Source organism: Suillus subalutaceus (genome assembly GCF_016647625.1).
Source record: "Suillus subalutaceus strain FC151 chromosome Unknown DFJ58scaffold_57, whole genome shotgun sequence".
In the NCBI taxonomy this organism is placed as follows: domain Eukaryota; kingdom Fungi; phylum Basidiomycota; class Agaricomycetes; order Boletales; family Suillaceae; genus Suillus; species Suillus subalutaceus.
The window spans coordinates 113,432-140,496 of NW_024540306.1; the positions used below are offsets into that span (position 1 = coordinate 113,432).

General features: G+C 49.0%; 11 protein-coding genes across 11 annotated transcripts; 6 read left to right on the forward strand and 5 right to left on the reverse strand.

Moving 5' to 3' along the window:
* The first annotated feature begins 1,223 nt into the window (after positions 1 to 1,223).
* On the forward strand, positions 1,224 to 2,450 carry DFJ58DRAFT_684430 (VIT family-domain-containing protein). The gene is made up of 3 exons (XM_041383278.1): positions 1,224 to 1,495; positions 1,551 to 1,981; positions 2,036 to 2,450. The coding sequence occupies exons 1-3, from the start codon at positions 1,269 to 1,271 to the stop codon at positions 2,332 to 2,334; spliced, it is 957 nt and encodes a 318-aa protein (XP_041243602.1). The 5' UTR covers positions 1,224 to 1,268; the 3' UTR covers positions 2,335 to 2,450.
* Positions 2,451 to 2,455: 5 nt separating this feature from the next.
* Positions 2,456 to 4,602, forward strand: DFJ58DRAFT_789841 (L-Aspartase-like protein). Its single transcript, XM_041390240.1, has 10 exons — positions 2,456 to 2,580; positions 2,633 to 2,675; positions 2,725 to 2,832; positions 2,888 to 3,006; positions 3,061 to 3,090; positions 3,144 to 3,324; positions 3,383 to 3,679; positions 3,734 to 3,906; positions 3,962 to 4,172; positions 4,237 to 4,602. Exons 1-10 carry the CDS (start codon positions 2,543 to 2,545, stop codon positions 4,489 to 4,491), a joined length of 1,455 nt encoding a protein of 484 aa, XP_041243603.1. The 5' UTR covers positions 2,456 to 2,542; the 3' UTR covers positions 4,492 to 4,602.
* Positions 4,603 to 4,828: 226 nt separating this feature from the next.
* Positions 4,829 to 9,073, forward strand: DFJ58DRAFT_397076 (Pkinase-domain-containing protein). The gene is made up of 4 exons (XM_041380194.1): positions 4,829 to 5,602; positions 5,662 to 8,193; positions 8,243 to 8,583; positions 8,637 to 9,073. Exons 1-4 carry the CDS (start codon positions 5,165 to 5,167, stop codon positions 8,656 to 8,658), a joined length of 3,333 nt encoding a protein of 1,110 aa, XP_041243604.1. The 5' UTR covers positions 4,829 to 5,164; the 3' UTR covers positions 8,659 to 9,073.
* Positions 9,074 to 9,427: 354 nt separating this feature from the next.
* On the reverse strand, positions 9,428 to 10,634 carry DFJ58DRAFT_789853 (uncharacterized protein; the record flags this gene model as incomplete). Its single annotated transcript, XM_041390241.1, has 4 exons — positions 9,428 to 10,005; positions 10,062 to 10,313; positions 10,363 to 10,452; positions 10,509 to 10,634. Coding segments are annotated over 4 exons (747 nt in total), but the record flags the coding sequence as incomplete, so codon positions are not given.
* A 1,848-nt stretch (positions 10,635 to 12,482) lies between these two features.
* DFJ58DRAFT_883966 (uncharacterized protein) lies at positions 12,483 to 13,159 on the forward strand (the record flags this gene model as incomplete). Its single annotated transcript, XM_041394602.1, has 2 exons — positions 12,483 to 12,574; positions 12,628 to 13,159. The coding sequence occupies 2 exons, from the start codon at positions 12,483 to 12,485 to the stop codon at positions 13,157 to 13,159; spliced, it is 624 nt and encodes a 207-aa protein (XP_041243606.1).
* A 466-nt stretch (positions 13,160 to 13,625) lies between these two features.
* Positions 13,626 to 14,735, forward strand: DFJ58DRAFT_610880 (uncharacterized protein; the record flags this gene model as incomplete). Its single annotated transcript, XM_041380879.1, has 2 exons — positions 13,626 to 14,209; positions 14,603 to 14,735. Coding segments are annotated over 2 exons (717 nt in total), but the record flags the coding sequence as incomplete, so codon positions are not given.
* Positions 14,736 to 15,117: 382 nt separating this feature from the next.
* DFJ58DRAFT_397190 (uncharacterized protein) lies at positions 15,118 to 15,967 on the forward strand. The gene is made up of 2 exons (XM_041380195.1): positions 15,118 to 15,485; positions 15,561 to 15,967. Exons 1-2 carry the CDS (start codon positions 15,224 to 15,226, stop codon positions 15,704 to 15,706), a joined length of 408 nt encoding a protein of 135 aa, XP_041243608.1. The 5' UTR covers positions 15,118 to 15,223; the 3' UTR covers positions 15,707 to 15,967.
* Positions 15,968 to 16,501: 534 nt separating this feature from the next.
* Positions 16,502 to 17,645, reverse strand: DFJ58DRAFT_789872 (uncharacterized protein; the record flags this gene model as incomplete). The annotated part of the gene is made up of 4 exons (XM_041390242.1): positions 16,502 to 17,078; positions 17,136 to 17,387; positions 17,437 to 17,526; positions 17,583 to 17,645. Coding segments are annotated over 4 exons (677 nt in total), but the record flags the coding sequence as incomplete, so codon positions are not given.
* Positions 17,646 to 19,879: 2,234 nt separating this feature from the next.
* Positions 19,880 to 22,795, reverse strand: DFJ58DRAFT_745965 (uncharacterized protein). The gene is made up of 11 exons (XM_041387424.1): positions 22,431 to 22,795; positions 22,150 to 22,373; positions 21,479 to 22,097; positions 21,365 to 21,426; positions 21,180 to 21,303; positions 20,957 to 21,129; positions 20,809 to 20,897; positions 20,604 to 20,749; positions 20,456 to 20,544; positions 20,386 to 20,400; positions 19,880 to 20,329 (listed from the first exon to the last, which is right to left on the reverse strand). Exons 1-11 carry the CDS (start codon positions 22,483 to 22,485, stop codon positions 20,015 to 20,017), a joined length of 1,911 nt encoding a protein of 636 aa, XP_041243610.1. The 5' UTR covers positions 22,486 to 22,795; the 3' UTR covers positions 19,880 to 20,014.
* Positions 22,796 to 23,209: 414 nt separating this feature from the next.
* On the reverse strand, positions 23,210 to 24,077 carry DFJ58DRAFT_841703 (uncharacterized protein; the record flags this gene model as incomplete). The annotated part of the gene is made up of 4 exons (XM_041392744.1): positions 23,210 to 23,248; positions 23,298 to 23,327; positions 23,480 to 23,649; positions 23,822 to 24,077. The coding sequence occupies 4 exons, from the start codon at positions 24,075 to 24,077 to the stop codon at positions 23,210 to 23,212; spliced, it is 495 nt and encodes a 164-aa protein (XP_041243611.1).
* A 1,770-nt stretch (positions 24,078 to 25,847) lies between these two features.
* Positions 25,848 to 26,830, reverse strand: DFJ58DRAFT_660941 (uncharacterized protein; the record flags this gene model as incomplete). The annotated part of the gene is made up of 3 exons (XM_041382179.1): positions 25,848 to 26,504; positions 26,562 to 26,693; positions 26,750 to 26,830. Coding segments are annotated over 3 exons (870 nt in total), but the record flags the coding sequence as incomplete, so codon positions are not given.
* Between the last annotated feature and the right edge of the window lie 235 nt (positions 26,831 to 27,065).

The window sequence follows — 27,065 nt, forward strand, 5'->3', positions numbered from 1 at the left end:
TTGTTTATACTCCTAATTAGTACTGATGTATGGCTAACTCTGTTTCTGCAAACATGTAATCCATAGGTGGCATTTTAGCTTTAAACACCAGATGAATGGAAGGGTTATGCCATGCGCAAGAGTATGAATTTTCAATTCTTTAGCGCAGTCTCGTTATTCAGCGTCGCGATTTCTTGCGATTGCTACTCCCAAAAGAGGCGAACCCACTAAATTTCCGGATATGTAAAAGGCCCGGAGGATTATACGGTGGATCGGGTCAGCCGAGCGAAAAGCTTGTTAAATCGAGCCACTATCAACCGACCGCTCTCCCAGCACAAGTCGATCAAACTTCCAGTAAGCACAGAGGCTGACAGGGCAGTAGGGCATAATATGATCCAACCTTGATGTCTGCATGGTACTCAAATGAACGAGGACCATGCTGTAAAGTTATATTTACCTCGAGGTTAGATTCGGTCGCCGAAGAGAGTAAGTCCTACAGCACGCGGACAATGCGGGTACTGGTAGGAATGAAAATAGCAACGAAAGTGACCCTCTGGACGAAAGGGCTGTTCGAAAAAGTAAACCGTGGGTGCACTACCCTGGGCTGAGCTTCCATGGATGACGTTTCAGCCACGAAATATGGAAACACAAACACTCATCACGACGGGCGTGCCTCAAGAGATGGATACCCTGCGAATCCATAACTAACTCGGGTAGCCTAGTAGGAAATCGAGCCAGTACGACGACGCAATTGAGACAATGACTCGGTGATGGGGCCCGATTATCTGAATCACCGAAGATTGCCAACAGTCGTCAGGACCTGGTATCTTCATTGGAAAAGTCACCATACAATCCATGGTTTATGTACCGATCGCCATTTGTATTTTGGCGGTGCATACATCGTATTAAGGGATTCGTGAATCGAGGAGTCCGAGTCTGCCTACTGGATTATTGGTAAGTCAGTTCTAGATCTCTGGAGTCAACATATATGAATTGATTGCGACTTGACGATGCCGACGACGTTACTGCAAGTATTTATATAGAATGTTAATTGCCTCTCACCTGATTGTATGACGAGAAAACTAGTCCTTCAGCATGCTCGTTCTTACTCGACTCCGATTTTTGGCACTGATATACCGGTACTCTCGGTTCCGAAGTTCGGCTTGGTGTCAACTAACCGGAGTTGAATTAGACCAAGCAAACAAGTACACACAATGTATTTAAATTATTAAGCTGGCTATGTAGATAACGCTACCCCTGCGAGTCTGCTCGTCAACTTATCTCTTCGAATGGCTTCAGATTCTGATTCAAATGACACAGTTGCTGTTTCCTTACCAAACAGAGAAGGAAACATGAACACTAAGCCACCAGTATGGCCTTTGGACGCTAGTGGAACACTTACTCCACCACTGCTGACGAGATGTGATAGAGACGGTCGTGAGGACGGTATCTGCTGCAAGGACTTGAAAGACGAGGATAACCGTACGCTCATTGATCCTGATGTCGTTCGCGATGTGTAAGCAATTGTCTTGGTTTCATCGTATTGGACGGAACATTGAGATCATTCGCAGTGTTATCGGACTTTCAGACGGCTTGACAGTCCCCTTCGCTTTGGCAGCAGGTCTTTCATCTTTGGGCGCCTCAAGATTAGTTGTCGCTGGCGGAATAGCCGAACTCATCGCTGGTGCTATTTCTATGGGCATTGGTGGCTTCTTAGCATCTTCGGCAGAGCGTGATCATTACCATTTCATGCGACGCCACACATCGGCACGGGTGCAACGAAGCTGCATCGGAGAAATGGAAAGGGAAGTATGCGCTGTACTTGTCCCTGTAGGCGTCGACGAGCAGACGTGCCAGGCGGTCACCAAGTGCCTCAGAGATGCGGAATTTGACCCAGAAGTCGATGCAAACGGTTCATCGTCAGACGAAGAAGCGCAGTTATTGAGGTGGAAGGATCAAGTCGGTCTAACACCGTTTTTACTCAAATTTGGAGAGGGAATGGGTGTGTATTGTTTTATTTATAAATACCGCTCATATTCATCGTTTTGTTTTTTAGAGGAAATCTCGAAGCGTCGAGTATACATGTCGGCGCTGACAATTGGCTTCGGGTACTTGGTTGGCGGAATCATTCCCCTTATCCCATACTTCTTTGTTTCGGAAGCGCATGTGGCGCTCGTATACTCTTCTATTGTCACAGGCATCGTCCTGTTGATATTTGGAGCTGTGAAAGCTCGTGTTACGGGTGCTGGGCAGGGTGCTGGAGGCTACATATGGGGAGCAGTCAGCACGCTATTAGTTGGCGGTACCGCTGCAGCAGCAGCTTACGCTCTTGTTGCATGGCTGGAAGATTCATAATTTCGTAACCACTTAGATACCTAGTATGTACTCCAACTTGTCATGTAATTTATTTTTACAAGCTCCGCCGCCGTATACCGAGACTACTGATTGGCAAAATCTTCTGAAATCAACAATCCCACGTGCTTACGTCTAAAATCCTTCAAAGATCTTGATCTTGGATCATCACAAAAATCTAGCCGCAAACTGAAACGCTACTGTTCAAGCTATGGAGGCGTACGAAACTTATCAGACTCCTCTTTCCAGGTATTTCACTCTTCACTCATTCAATTTCCGTCCCGATTTACATCTGCGATAGCCGATATGCCAGCAAGGAAATGGCTCATCTCTTCTCCCCAGCTGTATGTGATCGCACCGTCTATCGCAACTCCTGCTTAATTTTATGACAAGCATCGGTTCAAAACATGGAGAGAGCTATGGCTCAATCTTGCAATTGCTGAAAAGCAGCTCGGGCTTCCTATCCCAGATGAGGCACTCGAACAGATGAAGAGCAATTTGGTGGGTGAATAGATTAGTATTGCACTGTTACGTACCTCATTTTCAATGCGGCCAGGACCTTACTCCAGAGCAATTTGATATCGCTGCGAAGGAGGAAAAGAAGCGTCGCCACGATGTCATGGCGCATGTTCATACGTTCGGACAAGTTGCACCTGCTGCCGCAGGTATCATCCAGCATGTCATGTCACTGTCCTTATCCGCCCTTTACTGAACGTGCGCTCATTTCAGCCTCGGTGCAACGTCGTGCTATGTGACAGAGTAAGTGTCGGGATTTCATATCCGCTGTGACTTGGGCTCACACTCGATGTTAGTAATGCGGACTTGATTTTCATTCGTACTGGCTTGACATTCCTCCTTAAATCACTTGCTGTTGTAATCTCACGACTCTCGGCTTTTGCTGCGCAGTATAGAGCTCTGCCTACGCTTGGATTCACGCATTTCCAACCAGCCCAGCTTACAACTGTGGGCAAACGCGCTACTCTGTGGATTCAGGTGCAAGGTCTACTATATTAAACACCTGGATGCGACTCAACACGTATTACACACGCAGGAGCTTCTATGGGATTTAAGGAACATTAAACGGGCACGCAACGACATCGGATTCCGTGGGGTCAAAGGCACCACCGGGACACAAGCGAGCTTCTTGACCTTGTTTGACGGCGATCACGACAAGGTGGAAGAGCTGGACAAACTTGTGACAGAACTCAGCGGGTTCGACTACGCGTATCCTGTTACCTCGCAGACGTATTCGAGGAAAATAGATATTGACGTCCTTGCCCCTCTCGCGTCCCTCGGCGCCACAGCGCACAAGATCGCGACGGATCTGCGGTTGCTAGCGAACCTTAAGGTGTTCTTATATCCTGCCGATGCGATTCGACCGTGATTGACGGTTATCTGTTAGGAAGTGGAAGAGCCATTCGAGTCAACGCAGATAGGGTCTTCCGCAATGGCGTACAAGCGGAATCCGATGCGCTCGGAGCGCGTGTGCAGTCTCTCGAGGCACTTGATGGTCCTCCATCAAAATGCACTTATGACCTCTAGTGTACAATGGTTTGAGCGGACACTCGATGACAGGTAAACCCTGATCATCATGGATTTGTGGGTTGCATGCTGACATGACGACGGCAAGTGCAAACCGAAGGATAACTCTTCCTGAGGCATTCTTGACGGCCGATATAGTTCTCTCGACGCTACAAAACGTCTGTGAGGGCCTCGTTGTGTACCCAAGGGTTATCGCGCGTCGGATTGCACAAGAACTTCCATTTATGGCGACTGAAAATATTATAATGTCTATCGTCAAGAAGGGGGGCGATAGGCAAGAAGCTCATGAGAAGATCAGAGTAAATGACCTCTATACATCATATCGCTGTTGTGGCAACCATACTTATACTTTCATGATACTAGGTCCTCTCTCACGAAGCGGCACACCAAGTGAAGAACCTCGGTCTCGAGAATGATCTCATCGCACGTGTGCGAAACGACCCATATTTTAGTCCTATCCATGAGGAACTAGAGCAACTGTTGGAACCGCAAACCTTTATCGGGCGTGCACCAGAGCAGGTGGACAAGTTCCTGAAGGAGTGGGTTCAACCAGCATTAGATGAGGAGGAGCTGAAAGTGGCAGTCGCGAGCGGTGGTAAAGTGGAACTGAGCGTTTGATGAAGCTCATGAGAAGTTTCATACGAAGAGTGGTGGCCACCACAAAAAAGCGAAATTCATACATGTCACTCACCAGATTCACTAAATTTAAGGATGTTCTTACTCCCATGACAAGATGCCGAGATCCCGGCGCGGTGTTGGAAAAGTTGAACAACCGCTAACCGCGAGTTTACAGCAGTAGGCTGTGAACGGCGTTCTCGGTTCTTTGCCAGTCGTCTGTCTTTCCGCTGTTTTCATACAGCGCAAAAGTAGTAGCAGAATACCCCAGATCTCAGCGGACGGTGAGCAATTCGTTCAAATCAGTTTTTTTCTTAGGATGGTCAATTGACGATCAACGGAATGCCAGGTGTGCCATCATCTCCCACGCCGTCGCGCGTGGTCTTCTCATTTCAAGCCTTCGAATATCAACATTCTTTGCATCTATCACCCATCCTGTCATCCTTCGTAACTGCTGGCTAAAACCAAAGATCTGAGCCGCAGTTCATACTATCAGAAGTGGGTATAAGAAGAAGCTGTGAGTCCTCCTCCTTTACCCTTTAAGTTACCTTTGGGCAGTCCAGCAATCCCCACGCGGCTGTGTTGTTTTTATATGTATCTGTAAACAGTGGCCAGCTTTCGGGTCGAACTATTTACAAAGTCTGACTGCGAGTTTTACTAGTTTCTCTTCGCTCGTATGGACAGTCTTCAAATCCCAGACAATTCTTATGCAGGTCCTTCTCGACACCATGGCACTTCCCGTACTGTGTCTGTGTCTGTGCAGCCATCACCTGTAACCACGTCACAGTCCACGTCACGGAGACAAAGAGCATCACACCAAGTAGTCTCTTCGCAGCAGCAACTGCAGCAGCAAGCCGAAGATCAACCTGCTTATCGTGACGTTTACTCGCACCCAGCTGCTGTGGCGTATACTGCAGCCCACCCAAGGCGCACGATTCCCAAGTTTGGACCCTATATCTTACTTCAAACTGTTGGTGAAGGAGAGTTCGGGAAAGTGAAGCTGGGGCTACACAGTCAATGGGGGGAAGAAGTCGCTGTCAAGCTTATACGGCGGGGCAACATAGACACTTCTGTGCGGATGTCCAAGGTGGAACGTGAGATTGAGGTTCTTCGGGTAAGAACTCCGTACATTCCAGATTCAAGTTCATGATGCCGATAACTGTCGATCCACAGACCCTCAAGCATCCCAATATCGTTCGGTTATACGACGTAATCGAAACTGACAAATATATCGGCATAATTCTCGAGTACGCCTCCGGCGGCGAGCTTTTTGATCACATCCTGGCCCATCGGTATCTAAAAGAGAAAGATGCTGCCAAGCTCTTCTCTCAGCTAATTTCGGGCGTCTGGTACATCCACCAAAAGAAGATCGTTCACCGCGACCTCAAGCTTGAAAATTTACTTCTCGATCGCCACCGTAATGTCATTATCACCGACTTTGGATTTGCCAATCGCTTCGAACATCGCGCAGATGACCTCATGCAGACGAGCTGCGGTTCACCTTGTTATGCCGCTCCAGAGCTGGTGATCTCAGAAGGGCTCTACGTCGGTTCTGCCGTCGACATCTGGTCCTGTGGCGTCATATTGTATGCCATGCTCGCCGGATATCTTCCTTTTGACGATGACCCTGCCAACCCTGACGGTGATAACATTAATCTGTTATACAAATACATTGTCAACACACCCCTCTCTTTTCCCGACTATGTCTCCTCGGAAGCCAGAGACCTCCTCTCTATGATGCTGGTGCCTGATCCCACACGGCGTGCTGATCTGCGGTCCATCATGGCACATCCATGGCTATCAACGTACTCCTACCTCTTCGAGAAGACCGTAGATGACCTTGAGCACGTTGCAATGGAACAGCACCAGCAGAGGAGACTGGCGTACCAAAGGCAGATGAGGCAGGCCGCGGCCGCGGCTGCAGCCAAAGATCCTGCCAAGGTGTCACGGACGCAAAGCGCACGGGTTGAAGGCATCTTAAACAGTGCTGCTACCTCCGCACCACCGCCAAGGAGCCACTCATACAGAGACAACCCTCCTGGCCAGCCGGAGCTGATTTACGACAGTTCAGTAGACCAGTCCATTTACTCCTCGTCTTCTCCCCCCAATGCCGTTCCCGCTTCCCGGAAAGGGGCAGTTTCTGCTATTGTTATGCCGAAGACAGTACAATCGTCCAATGATGATGATCCTTTTGCACCGTCTTCGCACGCTGTTCATATTCCTGTTACCATTTCCAAGCCTGATGATACCCCATCGGCTGGAAGGAGCAGTAGAGAAGGCAGCTCTCAAGGAGCTCTATCTTCGCGTAACGGTCCTCCGTCATTTGTCCCACCAGATTCCGCAAAGAAGAAAGGCACAATCGATAGACATACAATCCAGGTCGAGTATGCCGACCACAGTGCTCCAGCGCCGGAACTAGCTCCAAACTTCAGTCACTCTATCACCAAGAAGGACAGCGCACAGACGGGTACCTCAGAACGTATCCTTTCCACCCAAAACATCAGTACTCCTGCAAAGCAAAAGTCCAGCCGTGACTCTTCCTTCAATACGAGTCCAAGACCACTTCCCGCTCCTCCTGCAGCCAGTACCCCTTCCTCACGAAACCAACCATCTCAGCTGTCTTCCTCGACCTTACGCGCTGCGCAAAATCGGACGCCCACCGTCTCGGTGTCTCCAGCAAGTCCCCCCATGTCTACGGAAGACAAATCGTTTCGGTCGGTCAACACAGGCAATGGTACCAGCTCAACGGGCTCTGCCTCTAGTCGTCACCGGAAAGGTCTCTCCATCGACAAGTTCGGTTTGGGCAAGATTTTCGGTACAAATGGCGAGCAAGCTGCAGCCAATGGATCCACATCCCGTGTGCCGTCGGAGAGCTCTGCTGCTGGGGGATCCTCTGTCGTAGAGGAGAGGAGAGGTTCAACGCAGAACAGTGTCGGCAATGTTCCAGTTTCTCAGTCCAAGTCTTCACTCCTCAGCCCAGGGGGGTCCAGCAGTATAACTGATGCTGAGGCAAGCAAAAAGAACCGGCGCAACACTCTCACCGTTATGGTCGAGCCCTTCAGCCGCTCGATCAAATCACTCTCGAAGAAGACGCCTACTGGTGACACGCCGGCCAAGGACGACGAGAAGAGCGTTCCTCCTTCTGCTGTTACCTCTCCTCAGAAGCAAACTGCTGTGTTCCCCACCCTGGGTAAGATGCAGGATGGACCTACTGGCGATATGGCAGCCTCAACGACGAAGGCACGGAACGTCATGCAATGGTTCCGGAGGAAGAGTAGCGCGAGGGCTGGTAGGGACGTGCCAGACGATTCCCCGGAAATGTCTACCTCTCGTAGGACAGAGTATCCTTCGCCAAGTCCTGCTTCAAGAGGAAATGCGGATTTATCCAGATCACAAGACGTCTCCTTCTCGTTCAGCAAAGCCGGACGCATGTTCTCGTCTTCATCGTCACCGAAAGATGTTTTGCGTATCCACCATGGCGCTGTCGATCAGACCACTATCACGACGAGGCCTCCTCCCGAAGTTATCAAACACGTATGCCAGGTGCTCGAGGGGATGGGCATTGATCTCAAAGCGGAGAGTGAATATAAGTACCGCTGTATTCGTGCCAAGAGAAAGAAGAGCAGTGCTATTGGCTTGGGATTCAGTGGAAGCGGTAATGGGTTAGCTGCGTTCACGATGGTTGGGTCTGCAGCATCCAATGGGGTGAGTTTAGCCGGTCGATGCTGTAGATTGTTCTAATTTTGATGACCAGGTTGACAAGCGCGGATTGCCTGTGCCATCGACTTCATCGTCGGCAGGAGGGATGCTCAAAGGCTTGCTTATGCGCAGGCAGTCTTCCCAGGTATCAGGCGTGGCGCCATCCCAAGCTTCAATGGACGATGACACTGGTGCCATGGCTTCATCGCCAGTCGACTCACAATTGGGCACTCATGAGGCAGTTTATGGTGACACTAGCCAAGACGCAGGGGATGAAGTTCGCTTCTCAATCGAATTGACACGCATAGATCGTTTGAAAGACACGTACAGCCTTGACATTCGTCGCTTGAAAGGTAATCTTAGGAGCTACAAGTTCTTGTATGACACTATCAGAGAGTGCGTCCCGTCGCTTTAGTTGTCTTTTGAACTTTCACTAATCTAGGTTATAGGCGTGCCGATTTACAGCGATAATTTCAGGGCTGGAACCCTAGAGCCATCGACACGTATCCATGCCCGCTGCTCGCCACCGATACCCTACTCGTGCTGTAATCTCCCTCTTCTGCCTCAAGACGTCCTGCCCTATGTATCCCTTACGTCGCTGTCTGGTCTAGTTTTCATTCCACTTTTCATCGCTATCGTAGCTCCTTGGTTTCTGCATAAAGTCCGTCATCGCACCTGCTGAGTTTTCAGTCAGCGTCATGAAGTTCAATAAAATTTCTTTTTTCCCCCTTTATTTCATCATTGTCTCTGTTTCTTAGTTATAATTTGGCAAATCTCGATTCAACTTTATGCTGTACCGTATATACGTATGTGTCACTCGGACCAGTCTTATTTACCCTCAAGGAATGGATAATGTACATAATTCACGCGACATACACCATCCTCTAGTTCTCTGACTGCTTCTCGACGCTTAATTCACTTCTCCGTCTTCAGTAGGTGCGCACGAACGACTGTTGAATGTCACGTTTGAGGGTGAGAGTGTACAAGATGGACAGGGTCCAGCGCTTTGCACAAATGCAGTCGAGTTCGCAACTCGGCGGACTCGGGGGTGCCCAATCATCGCAAGGGCCACCCTGTAGCTCAACAGAAGTCATGGAACATGACAACCCAAACTACTATGTAGAACTGCGGCGTAAAGGTGATGTGTGGCAGGCCGGCAGCAAAAACTGGATAGGTGGCTCATTGATGTAGCCCTCCGGCGAAAAAGGGACGTAGTCCGGCGGAGGCGCGAGGTAGCCCCGTGGCGAACAAGGCGGTATAGGAAAACCCTTTGTTCATGCACTGGTTGTCTGTCTTAGCGTCCTCAAGCAGCAGATCCAGAGCGATCTGAATGTGACAATTGAGATTCTTGGATTAGAGGGGGGGAGAGTCTGCAGGTGACAAAGGAGTCATCTTGTAATAGTTGTCCACTGGATCGCGCCAGGTCGCGTAGTAAACGATAGAAAATGACAATAAGGAACAAGAAACGTGTCCTGTATTACAGTGATATTGTGTTGCGGCCTCGTTCTAGTAGCCAATGCGGTAGTTGGAACTGCGTCACTAATGTTCACCCCTTGTGTTCTGAATAGGCATACAACACAACCAGCCCACAAAACGAACGCGCCATCCAGCAACAGGGATATAAGGATGCGAGAGTGTTCCTGTTGTCCCTGCGGCACTAGTGACTGCGGGAAATGTCGAAGCAGCGGTAGTGGAAGGTGATTGCTGTGATGATGACGATGTGCTCTGTGCTGCTCCGCTGGGTTGTTGCGTGGTATGAGCATTGGTGGCTCGAGATGAGCTGGCAGCTGGCTTCTTCTTTCTGGCGTGATAGTATCTCTGCGCAAAGAGGAGTCAGTGATAAAGAAGAACCGTAAAAGAGCAAAAAAACGCACAGGCTTTCCCGCTGTGCACGGGACCTCGACCTCTCGCAACTCAATGTCCGATCCATCTCGTCTGCGTAGTATGCCGAATGCTAGGTCTCGAGTCCAGCTAAAAGGTCGGGATTGGGATTGGGTGTCGCGTTCAGTTGCTCCATGTGACTTGGAGCGGCGCCAAAAGGAGGAAAAAGGACTGAGGGTGCGTTGACGTGGTGCTGGAGTGGGGTGGTTATGCGGCCCATGGGATTGGGATAGACGAGTACGCAACTGACGATATATTTGTCAAAGTATCGAATAGTAGATAGAGATCACATACATTAGCCTCTCGCAGTGCATCGTCAAAAAACCCTGGAGGTATTTGAGGAGTACATTTCATCTTTGGCGCTGGTCGTGGTGTAGCATCAACCTGGGGGAGCAGATCCGTTGTCAGTGTCATCGAAAATGAAATGTATATGAACTTACGATATCTGATGGAAGGCCAGCTTCGTTGACGATAGCGGAAACGTCCCATATGTATAGGTGGTCCGAGGCGAGGCAGCTAATGACGAGGAACTTTCCATCTGGGGAAAAGGTCGCAGAGTTTACCCACTCTTCATGGTGAAGTGGTGTTCCGATGGGTTGATTGGTTTCGAGGTGTCATAGTTCGCGCTATTCTTATGAAGGTATGATTGTGCTTGCGAGGATGCGCTCATTGGGAGATAGTGAAATAGAATGGGTGTGTCAAGAACGGTCCATGTGGCTGTGTCGATCATTTGTGAAAAGTGTTTTTCCATCCGAGGTCCATGCCAGGCACGTAAAGTAACCCTCATTAATTATTTTGAGAAATTCGCCTGAGTTGGCATCCCAAATTTTGAGGGCCCTCCCGCCGCTCGTGGCAATCATCTTGCCATCGGGTGAGTAGCAAACCACGAACACGGTCACGTTGTCAATCCCTGTCTCGATTGGTCCAAGGATAGTTTATCCGCTCTTGACATCCCATACTCTGAATGTTCCATACCAGGTTCCGCTCACCACTCGCCCTCCATCTGGACTCCAGCACAAAGACTCCACATTATCTGTGGGCCCCATCAATGTTTTTATGACCTTGCCCGTGTCGACGTTCCACAGTTTCACTGCGCCATCCTCACTCCCGGTTGCTACTGTCTTACCATCTGGCGACAATGCTATGGGCCACGGTCTCATATATTTGTCCTCCCATTCCTCCCCAACCTGGGTGCCCCTCTCCAAGTCAAAGACTCGGAGTGAGCCATCCCATGAATAGATAATAATCTGCTGGCCACTGGGAAGGCTTAGGATCTCGTGGATGCCGCTCTTCACTGCCATCTTTCGGTGAGGCATTGTCGCTGAGTGCTTGTGCTTCGCAGGGGCTAGATGTGGCATGGTTTTGGTTTCAGGATTCACTTAATCGGTTGGTGATATTTCAGCTTTTGCCACTAAATCCCAGAGTCCATCACTTACTCAGGATCCAACTCGCACACATAAATACAAATGCGAAATGAAAGCTGCAACGGAGTGAGCGTTTCGTTTGATGGAGATTCAGGTCAGGAGGGAGGTTGTCGTTCAAGGTGTGTCTTCCTTGCCTCGTGTCCGCTTCAGGGCTTTAGCACCGGCTGTGCAGATTAAGCGCCCAACCATGACAAGTCGCCCATTGACACAGCCCTACCATCCGGAAGCCTGCATTCCTGTGTTTCTCTGAACCGATACGATTCTACAGTCTTCTCTATTCCCTCGCACCGAATTTCCCTTGAGCCTATCAGCGAAGTCGCCGCCTCGGCATCCTTGACGACTGGTGCTCAAGAAGGTTCAGGTTCAAACAATGAGACGATTCGTCTCGCCAAATCTACAAGTACAACACCTGCACCCGTGTCTCTGATATTCGAGTTGCATCGCTGGTACAGACGCTGTTCGCCTTTCAAGCAGAATTCCCGAACGTAGCAGGGCAAGGCTGCCAACGACACTAGTCCTAAGCGTGATAATGAAAACCTACATCTTGGAGTCTACCTTGTTCTCTCCATTCGGGTATAGTGCTTGGTGAGCGACCTCGGTGATACGAGCAAGGATACTCCTCGCTGCAACGCTCCTCGATGCAAACACGACGCTACTGAGCTGCTCGCATCTTCCGATTCGTGCAAGAACAGGTTCAATCTACTTTGTGATCACCGTTCTGTGCGATGCGTCGAGTCTATAACAGTCATGCTGGTCAGCAGGTGCATCTGGGCAGCAAAAGAGTTTTATATGATTACGCGAATAGCTAGGCTCAATTCTCCTTCCATACTCTATCTTATAAAGTTCTGCCTTTTCTTTTCATGCAAGGGCAGGAGTCAAGTTTGGTGGAGGGCACGTATCGTGTAGATCAATGGTATGCACACGAGTCTTGTTTCCTCTTTACTCATCTCGTGTACATTATACAGCGAAAGTAAGATGTTGTGTTCCAAGATGGCGTTCTGGAGCGGTGGAATCGACACATACTATGCAGCATCCCACACTCTGAATGTCTCGTTTCTGGATCTGCTCACCACTCGCCCTCCGTCTGGACTCCAGCACACAGAACTCACACCCTCTCCAAGCTTTGCAAGACCAGCATTCGCCCCAAAGCAATCTCATTCAATCCCAGCCACCACACACGTGGGACAATCGATAATTTCCTTGACGCCGAAGCTAGCTTCCTGGTTGCTGCTCATACCGCAGAACCATCTCTTGCCCTCGCAGATTTCGAGACCGCGATTAGTTCAGGAATCGACGACTGGGTGACGCGCGTTCCATTCCAGAGTACAGATTCCGCATGCGTCTCGATTGAGGCGTGCGCCTCTGCGTACTCCTCGAGAGCGCTTACGGCTTATAAAGGAAACCCGGAGAATTTATCTATCATGCTTCTCACCCTTTTTGAGCTCTGGGTAGCCATGGATAAGATCGTTGTTGGACAAATCCCACTCCTGGCAGAATACTCCCCTGAAATCCCATTGACCCTTTGGGAGTGTCTTTTAATCCGCAAAGCTTCTGGCCTTGATCGTTTGAAGGAATTGCACGCCTACCTGAAAGCTCGTCATTGCCAGGCGTCTAGCTGTCTCTCTGCATTCTCGTTTACCAACGATAACAAGTCGTTCGCGGTGTGATATGTTTACCAGTCACCCAAGCTGCAGAGTTTAAAGGCTCGCATCGAGGCGGAAGCTCAAAGTGAGCGGGAGGATAAGTTGATCGAGCTCCAAACCATCAGCGAGAGGTACTGACAAAGAGAAGTGCGCGGAAAGCTTATCGCACACATACCGCGTCTCCTCATGTAGCAAGCAAGTGCATAAACCCAGGCAATGTGCCAAGTGTCGACTGGAAAAGGAGATGCAGTCGATGACTATTACGGTTCACGAGTGGCTACTACCAGCCGGTGAAAAGGAGGCGATCGCAGTGGTGTTTGAACTAGGATGCCACATCGCGTTGGACATGTGGAGATCTACGACATTCCATGTCCTCGTTGATGTCTGTACTCCACAGGAAAAAATCTCAAACACTAACACCTTCATAACGCTGCCGGGCTATCATGCGTTGCAGCGTTATTGCCAGTGCCATCCAAGGCAGAGGCTGACTTTGGCATCGAATGCTAAACCATTTACCAAGTGTCATTACAGTAACACTCGCATTCCTACGCAGGACACCAAAGTCTGTGTGAACAATGGGCTCGTATTCCAGCCTTTCGATACACTCAAGGCTACATTGGCCACCAGTGTATTACAGCGCTGTGATTCTAGCAAGCCATGCACTTTCCTCCTTCCCAAGGGGCCATATGACCGTTTGCAGCCGTACCTTGCAGGGACATCCCACACGTCAAACGAGGTCATAGCCAATCAGGCAGATTGTCACGAGGACATGACTATATACGAATTCATCGCGTTCGGAGCCCTGCGGAGTGGACCACGGTTGCAATGGATGAACGTGCTACGTGAACTCCGTGCAAGGACGCTCAATTTTCGACGTGAGGAGGTCCATCTACTGTTGGCGCAAGCTGTTTCACAGGTCGGCCCATTTTCGTCCGACAACGGCCTTATTTGGCACGAGGAGTTGAACAGCGCGCCCTTCCTTGGCGCACTACTCGGAGAACTGGAGGATTTGATGGCGAGCGTCGAAGGGAATTGGTTGGAAGCTGTCACGATGGACACTATTGTCATGCTTGTGTGCTCACCTATCAACTACAACAAGTTCTGGACGTCGTTCCAGCTGATATTCGTGGAATGGAATATGCGACACGGGGGAACCTCTGTGACCATCAGGTTAGTAGTTACTCTGACATCAGTGAATTGATGAGTCCGTGACATTAATATTGTAGACTATTGACGCACTCGCTTGTTCCCGAAGGTGTCTTTCTCTCTCTATAACTCGAACGATCTCATCATCTGTGCGAAGCATAACCAACACGACTCACCCATCCTCCAGCTCATTCCGAGCCACAAATTCGTGGATGTCCTACCGACCACCTTGGTCGTGGGTCATACTCACTGGCTTAACCTGCGCACAAGCGAAATTGAGATTCGGGCAGCAGAAAATGTGTGGAAATCTTCGCCCGATAGTTGGGTCTTGCGATTTGTTGTTTCGGGTTCCTCGACATTGCAGAATTCCAGCGGTGCCACCCTTGTCAACATCCGCAGTCAAACGTGGGACATGATCTCCAAGCTGAGGCTGCGTCCTCTGGAGGATTCACGCTTCATCATGGTCATATATAATAAAGCATCCGGCAGCACCCCTTCATTGAAGGTTGATTTGGCCTCGAGTTCTTCATTGATGAAGATGGAGAATTGCAGTCCCGTCACATGCGCAACATGGTCGTTGATGCCATTCAGTCTATTGGCACTATGTTGGGATTGGTTAATCAACTCATCTTGCGCCCGAAGTTGCAAGTTGCCGATGAGCATCCGCGCACCGTCATCATCCCAGACAAACGTATCTCATACTCTGCTAATGGTCACCATGTCCGCGTGACCATCGCCCCTGAAGGTACTCGGGTAACATATCAGTTGTACAGGGTTGATACAGATCTACGCTGTCTCACTGGGAACGTGGGTCTGACAAGTAAGCTCTATCAGGCGCTCCTTCACGCCGTCACCAGCGGCTGTCTCGCCGATCCCCTGACGGGTCGAGCGGGGACAGAGGAGGCGTTGCATCTCTTGCATTCCGCAGCTTGCTGATCGTTTATGAGGCTTCACTCTCGTGGCACAGATCTTTTGCGCGAAATCAGTTCGCTGTCAACCAGGCGCGTCTGGTATCCAACTCATCTTCGGAAGATGCAGACAATTTCGTGGTCATGCCTTGTGACCCTTGCGCAACACCATGATTTTCATCCAGCTGCAAAATCTATCATGGATTATGGCATGCAGCTCTCGACTTTCTCAGAAGGGTCTGCACACCTTCCGCTCGCCTATGAGCTTCTGCAATTCACCAGCCACCTTCTTGCCAGTGAGCGCGCGTCAGTTCGTGCCTCGGCGATCTATCCTGATCAATTCACTCTTCCACTTCCGCTCGGTGATATAGACGTTATCTATGCTTCACGTGATGTTCCCGACAAAGTCGCGGAAGAGAGGGCATTTCAAACTCCCTTCATGGTGCATCAGTGGCCAAGCAGCCTTCCAGTGCAACAGAATCTCCTTAGTTTGTTGACTCAGTGGGAAGATGTCTAGGGCATTGGCGAACCGCTCAGTTTGCAATACTCCAAAGACTGGCTTCAACCGACTTTTCCCGACGTCTCCCTTTCTGCGTACAACTGCTGTCGGAGTGCTATGAAGAAAGATAGATTCCAGTTTGTGTTCACTCTGGCTTCGGTATCATACAGCTTGTTGGACGACCACGCCCTCGTCCCGACACTCTTAGCCTTCGCCACAATTCCCGGACTTCGCAGCCTGGATTGTCCCCCAGACTTCACCTCCTATGATCTCTCGGATGGTTTCATGCCGTGCGATGACAGATTGAATAATATCATCAATTCGTGTACCAGAGATTATGAAAGCAGCGAGGAGCGAAAGCTAGCTGCAAGTCCAGAGGAAGATGAAAAGACTCTGGGGAAGTGTCGTTATGCAGCTTTCAAAGACAAGTGTCGCTCTGAAAAGCAAGTCATTCTCAGCAAAGTTGATTCTGACTGCTTCTCGACGCTTATTTCACTTCTCCGTCCTCAGTAGGTGCGCACGAACGACTGTTGAATGGCATGTTTGAGGGTGAGAGTGTACAAGATAGGGTCCAGCGCTTTGCACAAATGCGTCGAGTTTGCAACTCGGCGGACTCGGGAGTGCTCAATCATCGCAAGGACCACCCTGTGGCTCAACAGAAGTCACGGAACACGACAACCCGAAACTACTATGTAGAACTGCGGCCGTAAAGGTGATGTGTGGCAGGCCTGCAGCAAAAACTGAATAGGTGGCTCATTGATGTAGCTCTCCGGCGAAAAGGGGACGTAGTCCGGCGGAGGCGCGAGGAGGCCCGTGGCGAATAAGGCGGTATGGAAAACCCTTTGTTCATGCACTGGTTGTCTGTCTTGGCATCCTCAAGCAGCAGATCCAGAGCGATCTGAATGCGACAATTGAGATTCTTGGAGTGTATGGGGGAGAGAGTCTGCAGGTAACAAAGGAGTCATATTGTAATAGTTGTCCATTGAATCGCGCCAGGTCGCGTAGTAACGATAGAAAATGACAATAAGGAACAAGGAACGTGTCCTGTATTACAGTGATATTGCGTTGCGGCGTCGTTCTAGTAGCCAATGCGGTAGTTGGGACTGCGTCACTGATGTTCACCGCTTGTGCTCTGAATAGGCATGCAACACAACCATCCCACAAAACGAACGCGCCATCCAGCAACAGGGATATAAGGATGCGAGCGTGTTCCCGTTGTCCCTGCGGCACTAGTGACTGCGGGAAATGTCGAAGCAGCGGTAGTGGAAGGTGATTGCTGTGATGATGGTGATGTGCTCTGTGCTGCTCCGCTGGGTTGTTGCGTGGTATGAGCATTGGTGGCTCGAGATGAGCTGGCAGCTGGCTTCTTCTTTCTGGCGTGATAGTATCTCTGCGCAAAGAGGAGTCAGTGATAAAGAAGAACCGTAAAAGAGCAAAAAAAACGCACAGGCTTTCCCGCTGTGCACGGGACCTCGACCTCTCGCAACTCAATGTCCGATCCATCTCGTCTGCGTAGTATGCCGAATGCTAGGTTTCGAGTCCAGCTAAAAGGTCGTGATCGGGATTGGGTGTCGTGCTCAGTTGCTCCATGTGACTTGGAGCGGTGCCAAAAGGAGGAAAAAGGACTGAGGGTGCGTTGACGTGGTGCTGGAGTGGGACGGTTATGCGGCCCATGGGATTGGGATAGACGAGTACGCAACTGACGACATATTTGTCAAAGTATCGAATAATAGAAGGAGATCACATACATTAGCCTCTCGCAGTGCATCGTCGAAAAATCCTGGAGGTATTCGAGGAGCACATTTCATCTTTGGGGCCGGTCGTGGTGGAGTATCAATCTGGGGGAGCAGATCTATTGTCAGTGTCATCAAAAATGAAACGAATATAAGCTTACGATATCTGATGGAACGCCAGCTTCGTCGACGATAGCGGAAACGTCCCATATGTATAAGTGGTCGTGGCAACCAGTGATGAGAAACTTTCCAGCGGCAGAAAAGGTCGCGGAGTTCACGTAGCCTTCATGGTGAAGTGGTGTTCCGATGGGTTGATTGGTTCCGAAGTTCCATAGTTGCACTGTCTTGTCAAAGTATGGTGCGGTTGCGAAGATGCGCTCATTGGGAGATAGTAAAATGGTCTCAGCGGTGTTTTCGCGCACATCAAGAACAGTCCATGTGGCTGTGTCGATCTTGCATTCACCAGCCAAAAGTGTTTTTCCATCCGAGGTCCATGTCAGGCACCAATATTCACCGCAATCGAGAGTTTTGAGCAATTCGCCTGAGTTGGCATCCCAGATTTTCAGTCCGACTCCGCTCGTGGCAATCATCTTGCCATCGGGTGAATAGCAAACCGCCTTCACGTATATCCCTGTCTCGATTGGTCCAAGGATAGTTTCTCCGCTCTTGACATCCCATACTCTGAATGACTCTATTGCTCCATATGCATCCCCAGATCCGCTTACCACTCGCCCTCCATCTGGACTCCAGCACACAGACTCCACATTATTTGTGGGCTCCATCAATGTTTTTATGACCTTGCCCGTGTCGACGTTCCACAGTTTCACTGCGCCATCCTCACTCCCGGTTGCTACTGTCTTACCATCTGGCGACAATGCTATGGCGTACTCACTTAGATCTTTGTCCTCCCATTCCTCCCCAACCTGGATGCCCCCCTCCAAGTCAAAGACTCGAAATGAGCCATCCCATGAATAGATAATAATCCGCTGTCCACTGGGAAGGCTTAGGATCTTGCGGATGCCGCTCTTTACTGCTATCTTTCGGTGAGGCATTGTCACTGAGTGCTTGTGCTTCGCAGGGGCTAGATGCGGCATCATTTTGGTTTCAGGATTCACTTAATCGGTTGGTGATATTTCAGCTTTTGCCACCAAATCCCATAGAGTCCATCACTTACTCAGAACCCGACTCGCACACAAAAATGCGAATGCGAAATCAAAGCTGCGACGGAGTGAGCGTTTCGTTCGATGGAGATTCAGGTCAGGAGGGAGGTTGTTAAAGTCTTCTGCACGTGTGTCTTCCTTGCCTCGTGTTCGCTCTACAGCTTCAGGACTGGCTGTGCAGAGTAAGCGCCCAACATGGCAATTCGCATCTCGTCTACTGAGACGTCATCATCGTACATTGTTTTCCTTATGTTTGCATATATTCCTTGGTCAAGATCAGTGTCGACGTCTGATTGATTCGACGATCAAATGGGAACACGCTGTTCTCATCCTTATCACGGAGATTCACTGATTTAAGCATGGTAAGGTTGATGCACTAGTTCTGTACGTTCTTTATTCCGGCACCTTGACACATGGCTCATTCATTTTCAAGGGAGCCGAGATAACAACTTCTGCGTTCTACCTCCTTGCTACCCTTGTTTCAATGTCGAAAAATCTGTGTACAATACATGAGCACTAGTACGTGGATTATACGGCAACCGAGGACGTAGTTTCCGATAAGATACACCGTATCTCAATACTTTGAGAACTGGAGCGCTGTGAGCTACATACCAAGCAAACTTCTAGGTGCACTGACATTGCCCTTCAAACATTCTCAGCCAATTCCTTCTTTCCGGTAACAGACTAAAATTACCTCTGCGTCTGCCAGTATACTCTTGAAGTGGTCATAGCTCATGAATCGAACACCAGCCTTGACTGAATTGCCTATCACGAGTGCCGAACATCCCGAATACAGGTCCGTTACCCCCTTTTCGCGTAAAGTCGAACGGATAATAATCACAGGTGACTCTCGCTAGCGAAAAGAGGTAACACACCAGTCAGTCATCATAACGGAAGAAAATAACCCCCCACCTGCCCACCAAACTGTGACCGGGTCTTCACGAATTCAGTGGGGTACGTCACGAATCTATCTTCTGAAGATGAGCAATGCCTCTGGTAGTGGAACATCATCTCACTTATGCTTCTATTGCTCCAGCGGTAGGACCCGCGATCAGAGTGAATGGGCTTCTCTCTCTTAGAGTTCATTTTGTGGAAGTTGAAGATTCGGACCAAGAGAGGGAATCCAATTACGACTGCCAAGGGTGTACTCCGGTTTGACTTCCATTTCTTCAATCTCAAGGCGAACACGTGTGACGGGCCGTCAGCTGCAGGCTGCCCATCAAGGTACTGCGTGGTTGGAAATTTGACGTGTTTTCGAGTGCCAGAGCCTTGCGGGTTTTTGCACAAATCACTCAATGATTTATTTTGTGAATCAAATAATTTATGGATTACATCCTATCCGTTTCTCTCATCGTTCGCAAAACGTGCCTCAACACATACTTGCTAAATTTAAACTGTCCAAGTCACCATAGCCTATATCGCTAATCCCAGTTTCACATCACATCGTCACGATCGTGGTCAACTTGACCAGCGAGGCTATCAGTGGATCCCTCCAACTTTTCTTCGTCGGATATCGTCTTTGCAAAACAAACGTCAACCATGCCTGCACGGCGCAGGTTAGCCTCCGTCGGATGCTTCACATTCTCCAGAACTTCATTGACAGAGGCTGATTGATGACCCAGCCATAAGAGTTGCAATGTACCCGTACTCTGGATGGCAGCCTGACTATTGCTGGATACGTTGCATGCTCTTGTCATGGATAGAGCCAATGCCATCATAATCGCCGATGCAGATATCGCGAATGACAGCTGAAGTGACTCATCTTCAATAAATTGCCATAGCGTAGATACCATCGCGGACTCACAGGAATGATATTAATCTGTCACACGGTTCATCAGTCAAATGGAAGGAGGTTCTGTGTAGTTCATACTGACATTGAGGCGTAGGCGAATTATCTCTTCGTTGATATAGGCCGTTCCGTTCCCAGGTTGAATGCCTCCATTGGACGAGCCTAAATTCCCCGCTAAACATGCGGCACGGCATAAGCATAAGACAATGCTTGAGAAAGCCACATCCACTTACTTATCCAGATGAGTTGTGCGGCTACTCGCGCAATAGCAGCTTCGAGTTGATCCGGTCTCAAAACGAAAGTAGAAACGGGAAGACCCAACAGCGAGGCGTTTATATACTCGTCGGCGAGATTTAAGCCTACCAATGACATGATGTACCTATAAAATTGAACCAGGAGTAAGACATTGCAGCATAGGAGTGAAGGCAAGGTTTTAACTCATCAGCCATCGAGGGTTTGGACCCGGACCCTCCAACCCAAAATGAATACCCACTACTGACCGATGAAACCAGAGCCAGATCACCAATCTTAGGTATGCAGTACATCATCAAACTGTCTCGAGACCTCAAAATGAGCTTTGACGCACCGTGGATTGCCAAACATTAGATATCCATTGCATAATCTCCCACTGCCCGGATGATTGCGAGGCAGACACGGGATTCCAGTTCTGCAGACTGTTGGTTTGCATGTCAAGCACCGCATCTGTGCTCACGTGAGTCGACAGCGAGCATTGTATAAAATAGACTTCAAGGACCCCTGCTGCAAAATATCTGTGTTATCATGGAAGTATTACAAACAAGCCGACGCACAAGAATTCCCCAATTTCCAAGGCACCGGCACAGCGAACGTCTCTTGCACTGAGGGATCGATGTCTAATAGTGTAGAGACCATAAGGAAGACGCCAGTCTGGTTTGCTCTAATATCCGAGATCTGCTGTGAGATAATTGTCAGAGAGTATTTACGGCGCCCATAGATGATTTCGGAGAAGCCTCACCTCGCTAGTAGATTCTCCACTAGAAGAGATCATGGGGTTAATTACTTGTATTTGGTCTGACCCTATGAACATTTCTAAACACGCAGAAAACCATTCAAAACTATGATGACATACAGGGTGGGTTTAAGTCAAGATAGATAAAAATTACATTGCCAACCGAAGAATTTCCCTTGATTATCGGATAGTAACCTGGGCCCATAGAATACGATATATTGGGAGGTAGTCCACAACGCGAGGTTATCGTTGTTGCATTCACAATTGCGTTTCCTAATATAGCATTTGTTTTTGGGGTGTCATAGATTGTAGTGTTGGATAATCCAGCAGAGACCACTCCAGGCAATTGATTGAGAACCAGTAAGGATGCAGTAATGGCTGCCCAATTCACGCCATATACGGTCTGGCCGCTTACTCTGGCAGAGGCATCTGGTAGGTTGTTTAGCCATGCTAGTGTTGTTGGCACGGAAGTCGATATAGAAGTATTGAACGTTTGTAATTGTAGGAGAGTGGAAGAGGTGACGTGTAGCACGGAAATGCTTGCAAAGTAGACTGTCACAGCAGAAGTAATCCACCATGAGGCAGGGATGTCAATTTGTTGCCAGACGCTACTGAGTGCAGAGCCGAGCCCCGTCCATGCACCAGAGATATCGTGAATAGCAGTCAGCTTCTGACGGCGTACTAGCGTTCTTGACATCGCAAGCTGTTGGGTGAGGAAGAGTAGAACAGCCGTGTAAATCTAGATGAGGTCTTTTGATTGGTATGCCTATCAACTAAAGGAGGTCACGTACCGTGTAAAATGCCTGCAGTGAAGCACTCAGTACCACAGGCCAAAAATCGGTGTTCATTGATGTGAATGGGAGGGTCACACGATGTTCCAAATGGAAGATATAAAAGATAACAAGGACGACGTGTATCACGACCAGTATGGCATACAGCATGTAACATGTGCCAGCAGAAGGTGATCCATCGAGTGCATTTCCTGAGAGCTTTTTCGAGTGAGACTTCCAGGACACTGTAAATGTAGCTGTTGGTATGGCATGCAACACCAATTAACGTGATAATAGCATACCAAACCAAGTCCTTGGCGACTGCATTCCAGGGTGGTTGTCGTTTGTGACTGACATGAGTCACTTGCCGAAGGGATCCAGAAACGTTACCAGGGAGGAAGATGGAGGAGATGGTACACTACTATTAGTAGGAGTTCTGAACAGGTCGATGGCGATCGCATCAGTAAACCGGTGAGAATCAGATATGCACCTGTTTCCTGTACATGAATGCCGTGGATCATCTGGATGTAGTGCCCAGAATGCAATAATTCCAGCAGAAACATGATAACTTGCTTGTAAATCAGAACGAATGATGCAATGGTTCAAACGTTTATGAAAAACGAATAGGACAATGAGACAATAGGATTTATAGATAGAAACTGATTACAATTCTGTGTCGGCCGAGTCGGGGATTGGTGCTCCTTGCTCGCGCCGCTACAATTTTGTGTAAGCACGCCGGCTTATTAGAGTTCCCATAATCTACATAAATACTGTCCGCGATACACAAACATAATGCATAAGCTTTCAAATTTCAGTATCACTGCCTATTGGCGTAACAGTTAAGGGACGACAGTCTTAGCTAAGTTACATTTTGTACCGTTATAAACAACTCCGTATCTAGTAATTGTCAGAACTTCCTTATTTGTATTTCAACGGCTTGCAACCGATTTCAACTTTCAAATGCAGCGAGTGTCTTTAAATAGGTTGCTATGATAGAGTCGTGATTTCAGGGTGATTGCAACCAAATTGCAACGGAATTGTGACGGAATTGGAATGCAATTGTAGATTTATTTAAATGGAATTAATCTTTCAAACCTCCAATCCCGTCCCATTTAAATGGCTGTTGCAAGCATCATTTTCAAGCTCATTTGTCAGGCATTGCGACACACAACAATCATGATCAGAGCATTGAAATTTTTCTATTAGATTGCAAGCCTATGGTACAAATTTTTATCTATAATGATTAGGTCTTGTAAATACGGCCATGGCAATAATATCGATAGCAATATATTCCTGGCTATACCGACAATCAGAACCAGAAGGATATCGAGGAGCTAAAAAAACGACTTACCACCAGGGAGGGAGACCAGGAAACGGTTACCCGGTATCGGGGTTTGGAGGTCATGGGGGTCAGCATCAGCTGCATTACTAGAAGATGAGCGACACCATTGGCAAGGGGGGAGACGAGGGTGGTCTGAATGTTGTAGTCGGAAAGGGTATGGCCATATTCGAGCTGCTTGACTGAGGCCGGAAGATTGGGGGACGAGTGGACGTCGATTGTAGCAGGAGAGGAGGACCAGAGTCACGAGTATGGGTGGACGATCAACGTCCATAAGTGCGAGAGGTGTATGTGAAGGCATGTGATGACTCTCATCCAGCACTACAGGTGGTGGAGGACCACCTCGGAACGGACCAGGTGATGATCTAGATGCAGGAGCAGGTGCAGGAGGGGGCAAGTGAAGGTTGTCGCCACTAGGCGGGCCACTTGACTGAGGCCGGAAGATTGGGGGATGAGTGGACGTCAATTGCAGCAGAAGAGGAGGACCGGTGAGTCCTGGGGGAGGAACCACGGTGCTGGCATATGCGGTTGGGTGCACATCCTGAGGACCTGACCACCAGTGGTTGATGCGGATGGCACGGTGTAGAGATTCACATTTCTCCAGGCTCATATGGGCCAAATTCACAGCTTTCTCACGACGCACTCGATATCCTTACAACGCGCTTCTAATGCGACTTCCGTGCAACGCGCACTTTGGTGCGTACCAGCGCGTTCAAGTGCGTTCGAGCGCATTACGGTGCACTTCGTCGCATTTCCTTAGGATCCGTCGCCTGTCCTCTGCATGTCCTGTCCTAGTCCTCCAAGGTCCATTGGTGCATTTTCCCTTCTTCAGAACTCATACTCCGTCACGCAGGCACTAGTACTTATCATCATATCTCGTTATGGACCCTGACTTACCTCACCATTTACCTTAGTACTTCCTATTCAGCTCCGAGCCGTGGGAACTCGCTTAGCATACCTACATGTCACCATGTTTGTTTTCCGGTCACTTAGTTCTGCTCCACTACCATCAAAGTGTATAGCTCGAGTTTCTATCTGAATACACCGGTTTTCCTTCCTATTGGCGCTTTGACACCTTTAAGTGTCTATTTCTACATCTATCAAAGTCCTGATTCCCCATTTGATTGTCATCTTTACTCGAAGCACTCCATTGTGATCGCACGAAGTGTGCTTTGACATTGAAGCGCGCTTTTCTGCACTTTCCGCCTTATTAGCGCGTTTAGGCGCCTTTAGCTAGCGCACTTCGCTTTTGGGTGCATTATTTGCCTCAGTGTCCCATTCAGACTTCGAGACTGAACCACTGGTTATAGATCCCCCTCACCATTCACTAGAGGAATCTTTCTCAGTAGCAATCCCCTTGGGACGACTTTCCACTCGTATCCAGAGGAGCACTTGAGAGCCCACTTCCCACTCTTCCCCCTAGCACGCAGCTATCATTCCTCGCCCTCAACGGGAGTATGCATCAAGGGCGTCACGGAATTGGTTGATTTGGAAGTAAAGTACCCCAATAGAACACCAAAAGGTGGGGTTCCTGCCATCGCGGTAAACTGCCTGCTGGTCCGGGTTGATGGGGAGGAGGGACAGAGGGTTGCTGGGGTGATGTGAGGGTGGATTAGAGGGCCGGGTGGAAGGAGACAATGTGTCAAAGACAGCTGGGAAGATAACAGTTAGTCTAAGCATAGCACTTTGAAACGAAAAAACTAATACAAATGGAATGATGAAAATGGAAACAAAAGTGTGTGTGACGGAAAGGGAGGACTTTAAGGAAATGAAAAAGAGAAGGCACGCACCATTGACAGAACTAATAGCACAGCGACTGCAGGGCTCCATTTGGATGGAGGAGGATTTTGACTGGTCCAGGCCGCAGGCTCACGAAAGAGAGATGGGAGATTCAGATATGTCAAAGCGGCTGACTTACAGCGCATAAGACGAGGTTGAAAAGAAAGAAAGTCAATGTAAATGCTAAGCCACAAGTTGAAATGATATTTGACCTTGTTTACATCGAGTTATTATGTAATAGCAATACTTTGCACTCCCGCTGATTCCGCAGCAGCTGATGATGGGCGCTGGACTAATATTACATGTATGCCTGGACCACCCACGACACCTGGATCGATGACGAGCAACGCGACTATGAACCGCAATGTCTTTCCACCTGATTCTGGGTCACCACACACGTTGACATCATTGAAACATCTCCTGCCTAATATCCAGCACTGCACATGTCCTAATATCACTGTAAGATTCTGAATCCTGGACCGATAACTCTGTCAATTCAAAGGAGTTGCATAATCTAATGTTACAGTGTGATTCAGAGTCCAAGTAAGTACAGCAAAGTAAACCGATGGGCTAATACAATGAGTAGGTGTAGGATCCATTCTCAAGACTGTTTGTGAGCCTGCCGAGTGGTACAATCAGTAGCCATCGCCAGCGTGGTCACCTTCCTCCCTCTTTTCGACTTCTTGGACCTCCCTCTAGTACTGCTCAGATCATCTGCCGCCTCCTGGAGTACCTCGCCTGATGAGCTGATGACTGCAGCTCCCACCTCATCAGCCTGAGGTGTTGCAGCAGCAGCATCCTCCAAATCTGCAGCAGTGCCGTTGTTGGTGGCTACATTGTCGACAATGGGAGCTTCTGTAGTGTGCCGCCGCTGTGTGGAGAGGATAGGCTGCGAGATTGATTCAGATGGCAGAGCATTGACATGTCTCTCCAAGGCAGCGGCTGTGGGAGTTCCTGGATCTGTTACGTCTGCCGCAGTTTCTGTTCCATCGTCCGAACTTTCCATGTCAAGCGCTGCGAGTGTGCGATCAATGGCGTTTGTGAAATCTTCATGTACAGCAGAATCCAAGGCCGAAGGTCGCGCAGCTTTGAAGATGTAGTGGTTGATGTTAGTTACAATCTGTACAATGCGCTTCATCTTCCACTTGGTCACTAGAACTTTCTTATATGTGAAAAATAAATCCTTGTAGCTAATCGTTGACCTCTTGCCAATGCCCGTGCTCGAGAATTCAGTGTCAGGAGACAGTAAGAATATAGCCTGCAGCAGTGCGTGAGCGTGACTGCCAATTGAACTTAGATGATATGTGTAGCTTACAAGAACTGCGGCCCAAGCGATGCAACCCGGTGTGACTTGCCGAACGCTCCATTTCATGGAGTTGGTATGTGCGCCTCCGCCACTGGAAGCGTGATGGAGGGATGTGATACCACACAATGAAGCTTTCAGAATCTGAGGATGTTCCTGGTGAGACAGACAGCCAAATCAGAGAGCACCACTAGACTTACTCGTGCCAACAGAAGCCAGTTTCCGAAGACAGTCTTGAGTGATCGGTCTTCTTTCAACTCTGGGAATAGCACTGGAGGGAATGTTTTGTACGCTAGGTTTGTTGAAGACGTGACCCCGAGGAGTCATTGGATTTCAGGGACATTAGCTCTGTCGTAGCTAGTGTTGCTGAAGTATTTTGAAGGGAGGTCAAAAATGTCGCCAGCAACACCCCGAAGTTTCTTGATCTCGTTAGCATGAGCATCTGGGATGGATTTCAACACCTACAATAATCATATTATATCACGCAGAAGTCCAGGAATGAGAGTTCACTTACGA

Coding starts and splice junctions, on each gene's coding strand:
- DFJ58DRAFT_684430 (XM_041383278.1), top strand. CDS start 1,269: ATGGCTTCAGATTCTGATTCAAATGACACAGTTGCTGTTTCCTTACCA. Junction 1,496..1,550: donor CCTGATGTCGTTCGCGATGT/GTAAGCAATTGT, acceptor GATCATTCGCAG/TGTTATCGGACTTTCAGACG. Junction 1,982..2,035: donor CAAATTTGGAGAGGGAATGG/GTGTGTATTGTT, acceptor TTTGTTTTTTAG/AGGAAATCTCGAAGCGTCGA.
- DFJ58DRAFT_789841 (XM_041390240.1), top strand. CDS start 2,543: ATGGAGGCGTACGAAACTTATCAGACTCCTCTTTCCAG. Junction 2,676..2,724: donor CTCATCTCTTCTCCCCAGCT/GTATGTGATCGC, acceptor TTTTATGACAAG/CATCGGTTCAAAACATGGAG. Junction 2,833..2,887: donor AACAGATGAAGAGCAATTTG/GTGGGTGAATAG, acceptor CAATGCGGCCAG/GACCTTACTCCAGAGCAATT.
- DFJ58DRAFT_397076 (XM_041380194.1), top strand. CDS start 5,165: ATGGACAGTCTTCAAATCCCAGACAATTCTTATGCAGGTCCTTCTCGA. Junction 8,194..8,242: donor GGTCTGCAGCATCCAATGGG/GTGAGTTTAGCC, acceptor TTTGATGACCAG/GTTGACAAGCGCGGATTGCC. Junction 8,584..8,636: donor TTGTATGACACTATCAGAGA/GTGCGTCCCGTC, acceptor TCTAGGTTATAG/GCGTGCCGATTTACAGCGAT.
- DFJ58DRAFT_397190 (XM_041380195.1), top strand. CDS start 15,224: ATGAGGCTTCACTCTCGTGGCACAGATCTTTTGCGCGAAATCAGTTCG. Junction 15,486..15,560: donor CACCAGCCACCTTCTTGCCA/GTGAGCGCGCGT, acceptor TCGGTGATATAG/ACGTTATCTATGCTTCACGT.
- DFJ58DRAFT_745965 (XM_041387424.1), bottom strand. CDS start 22,485: ATGTCAGTCACAAACGACAACCACCCTGGAATGCAGTCGCCAAGGACT. Junction 22,374..22,430: donor GTCGCCAAGGACTTGGTTTG/GTATGCTATTAT, acceptor CTACATTTACAG/TGTCCTGGAAGTCTCACTCG. Junction 21,304..21,364: donor GTGGAGAATCTACTAGCGAG/GTGAGGCTTCTC, acceptor ATTATCTCACAG/CAGATCTCGGATATTAGAGC.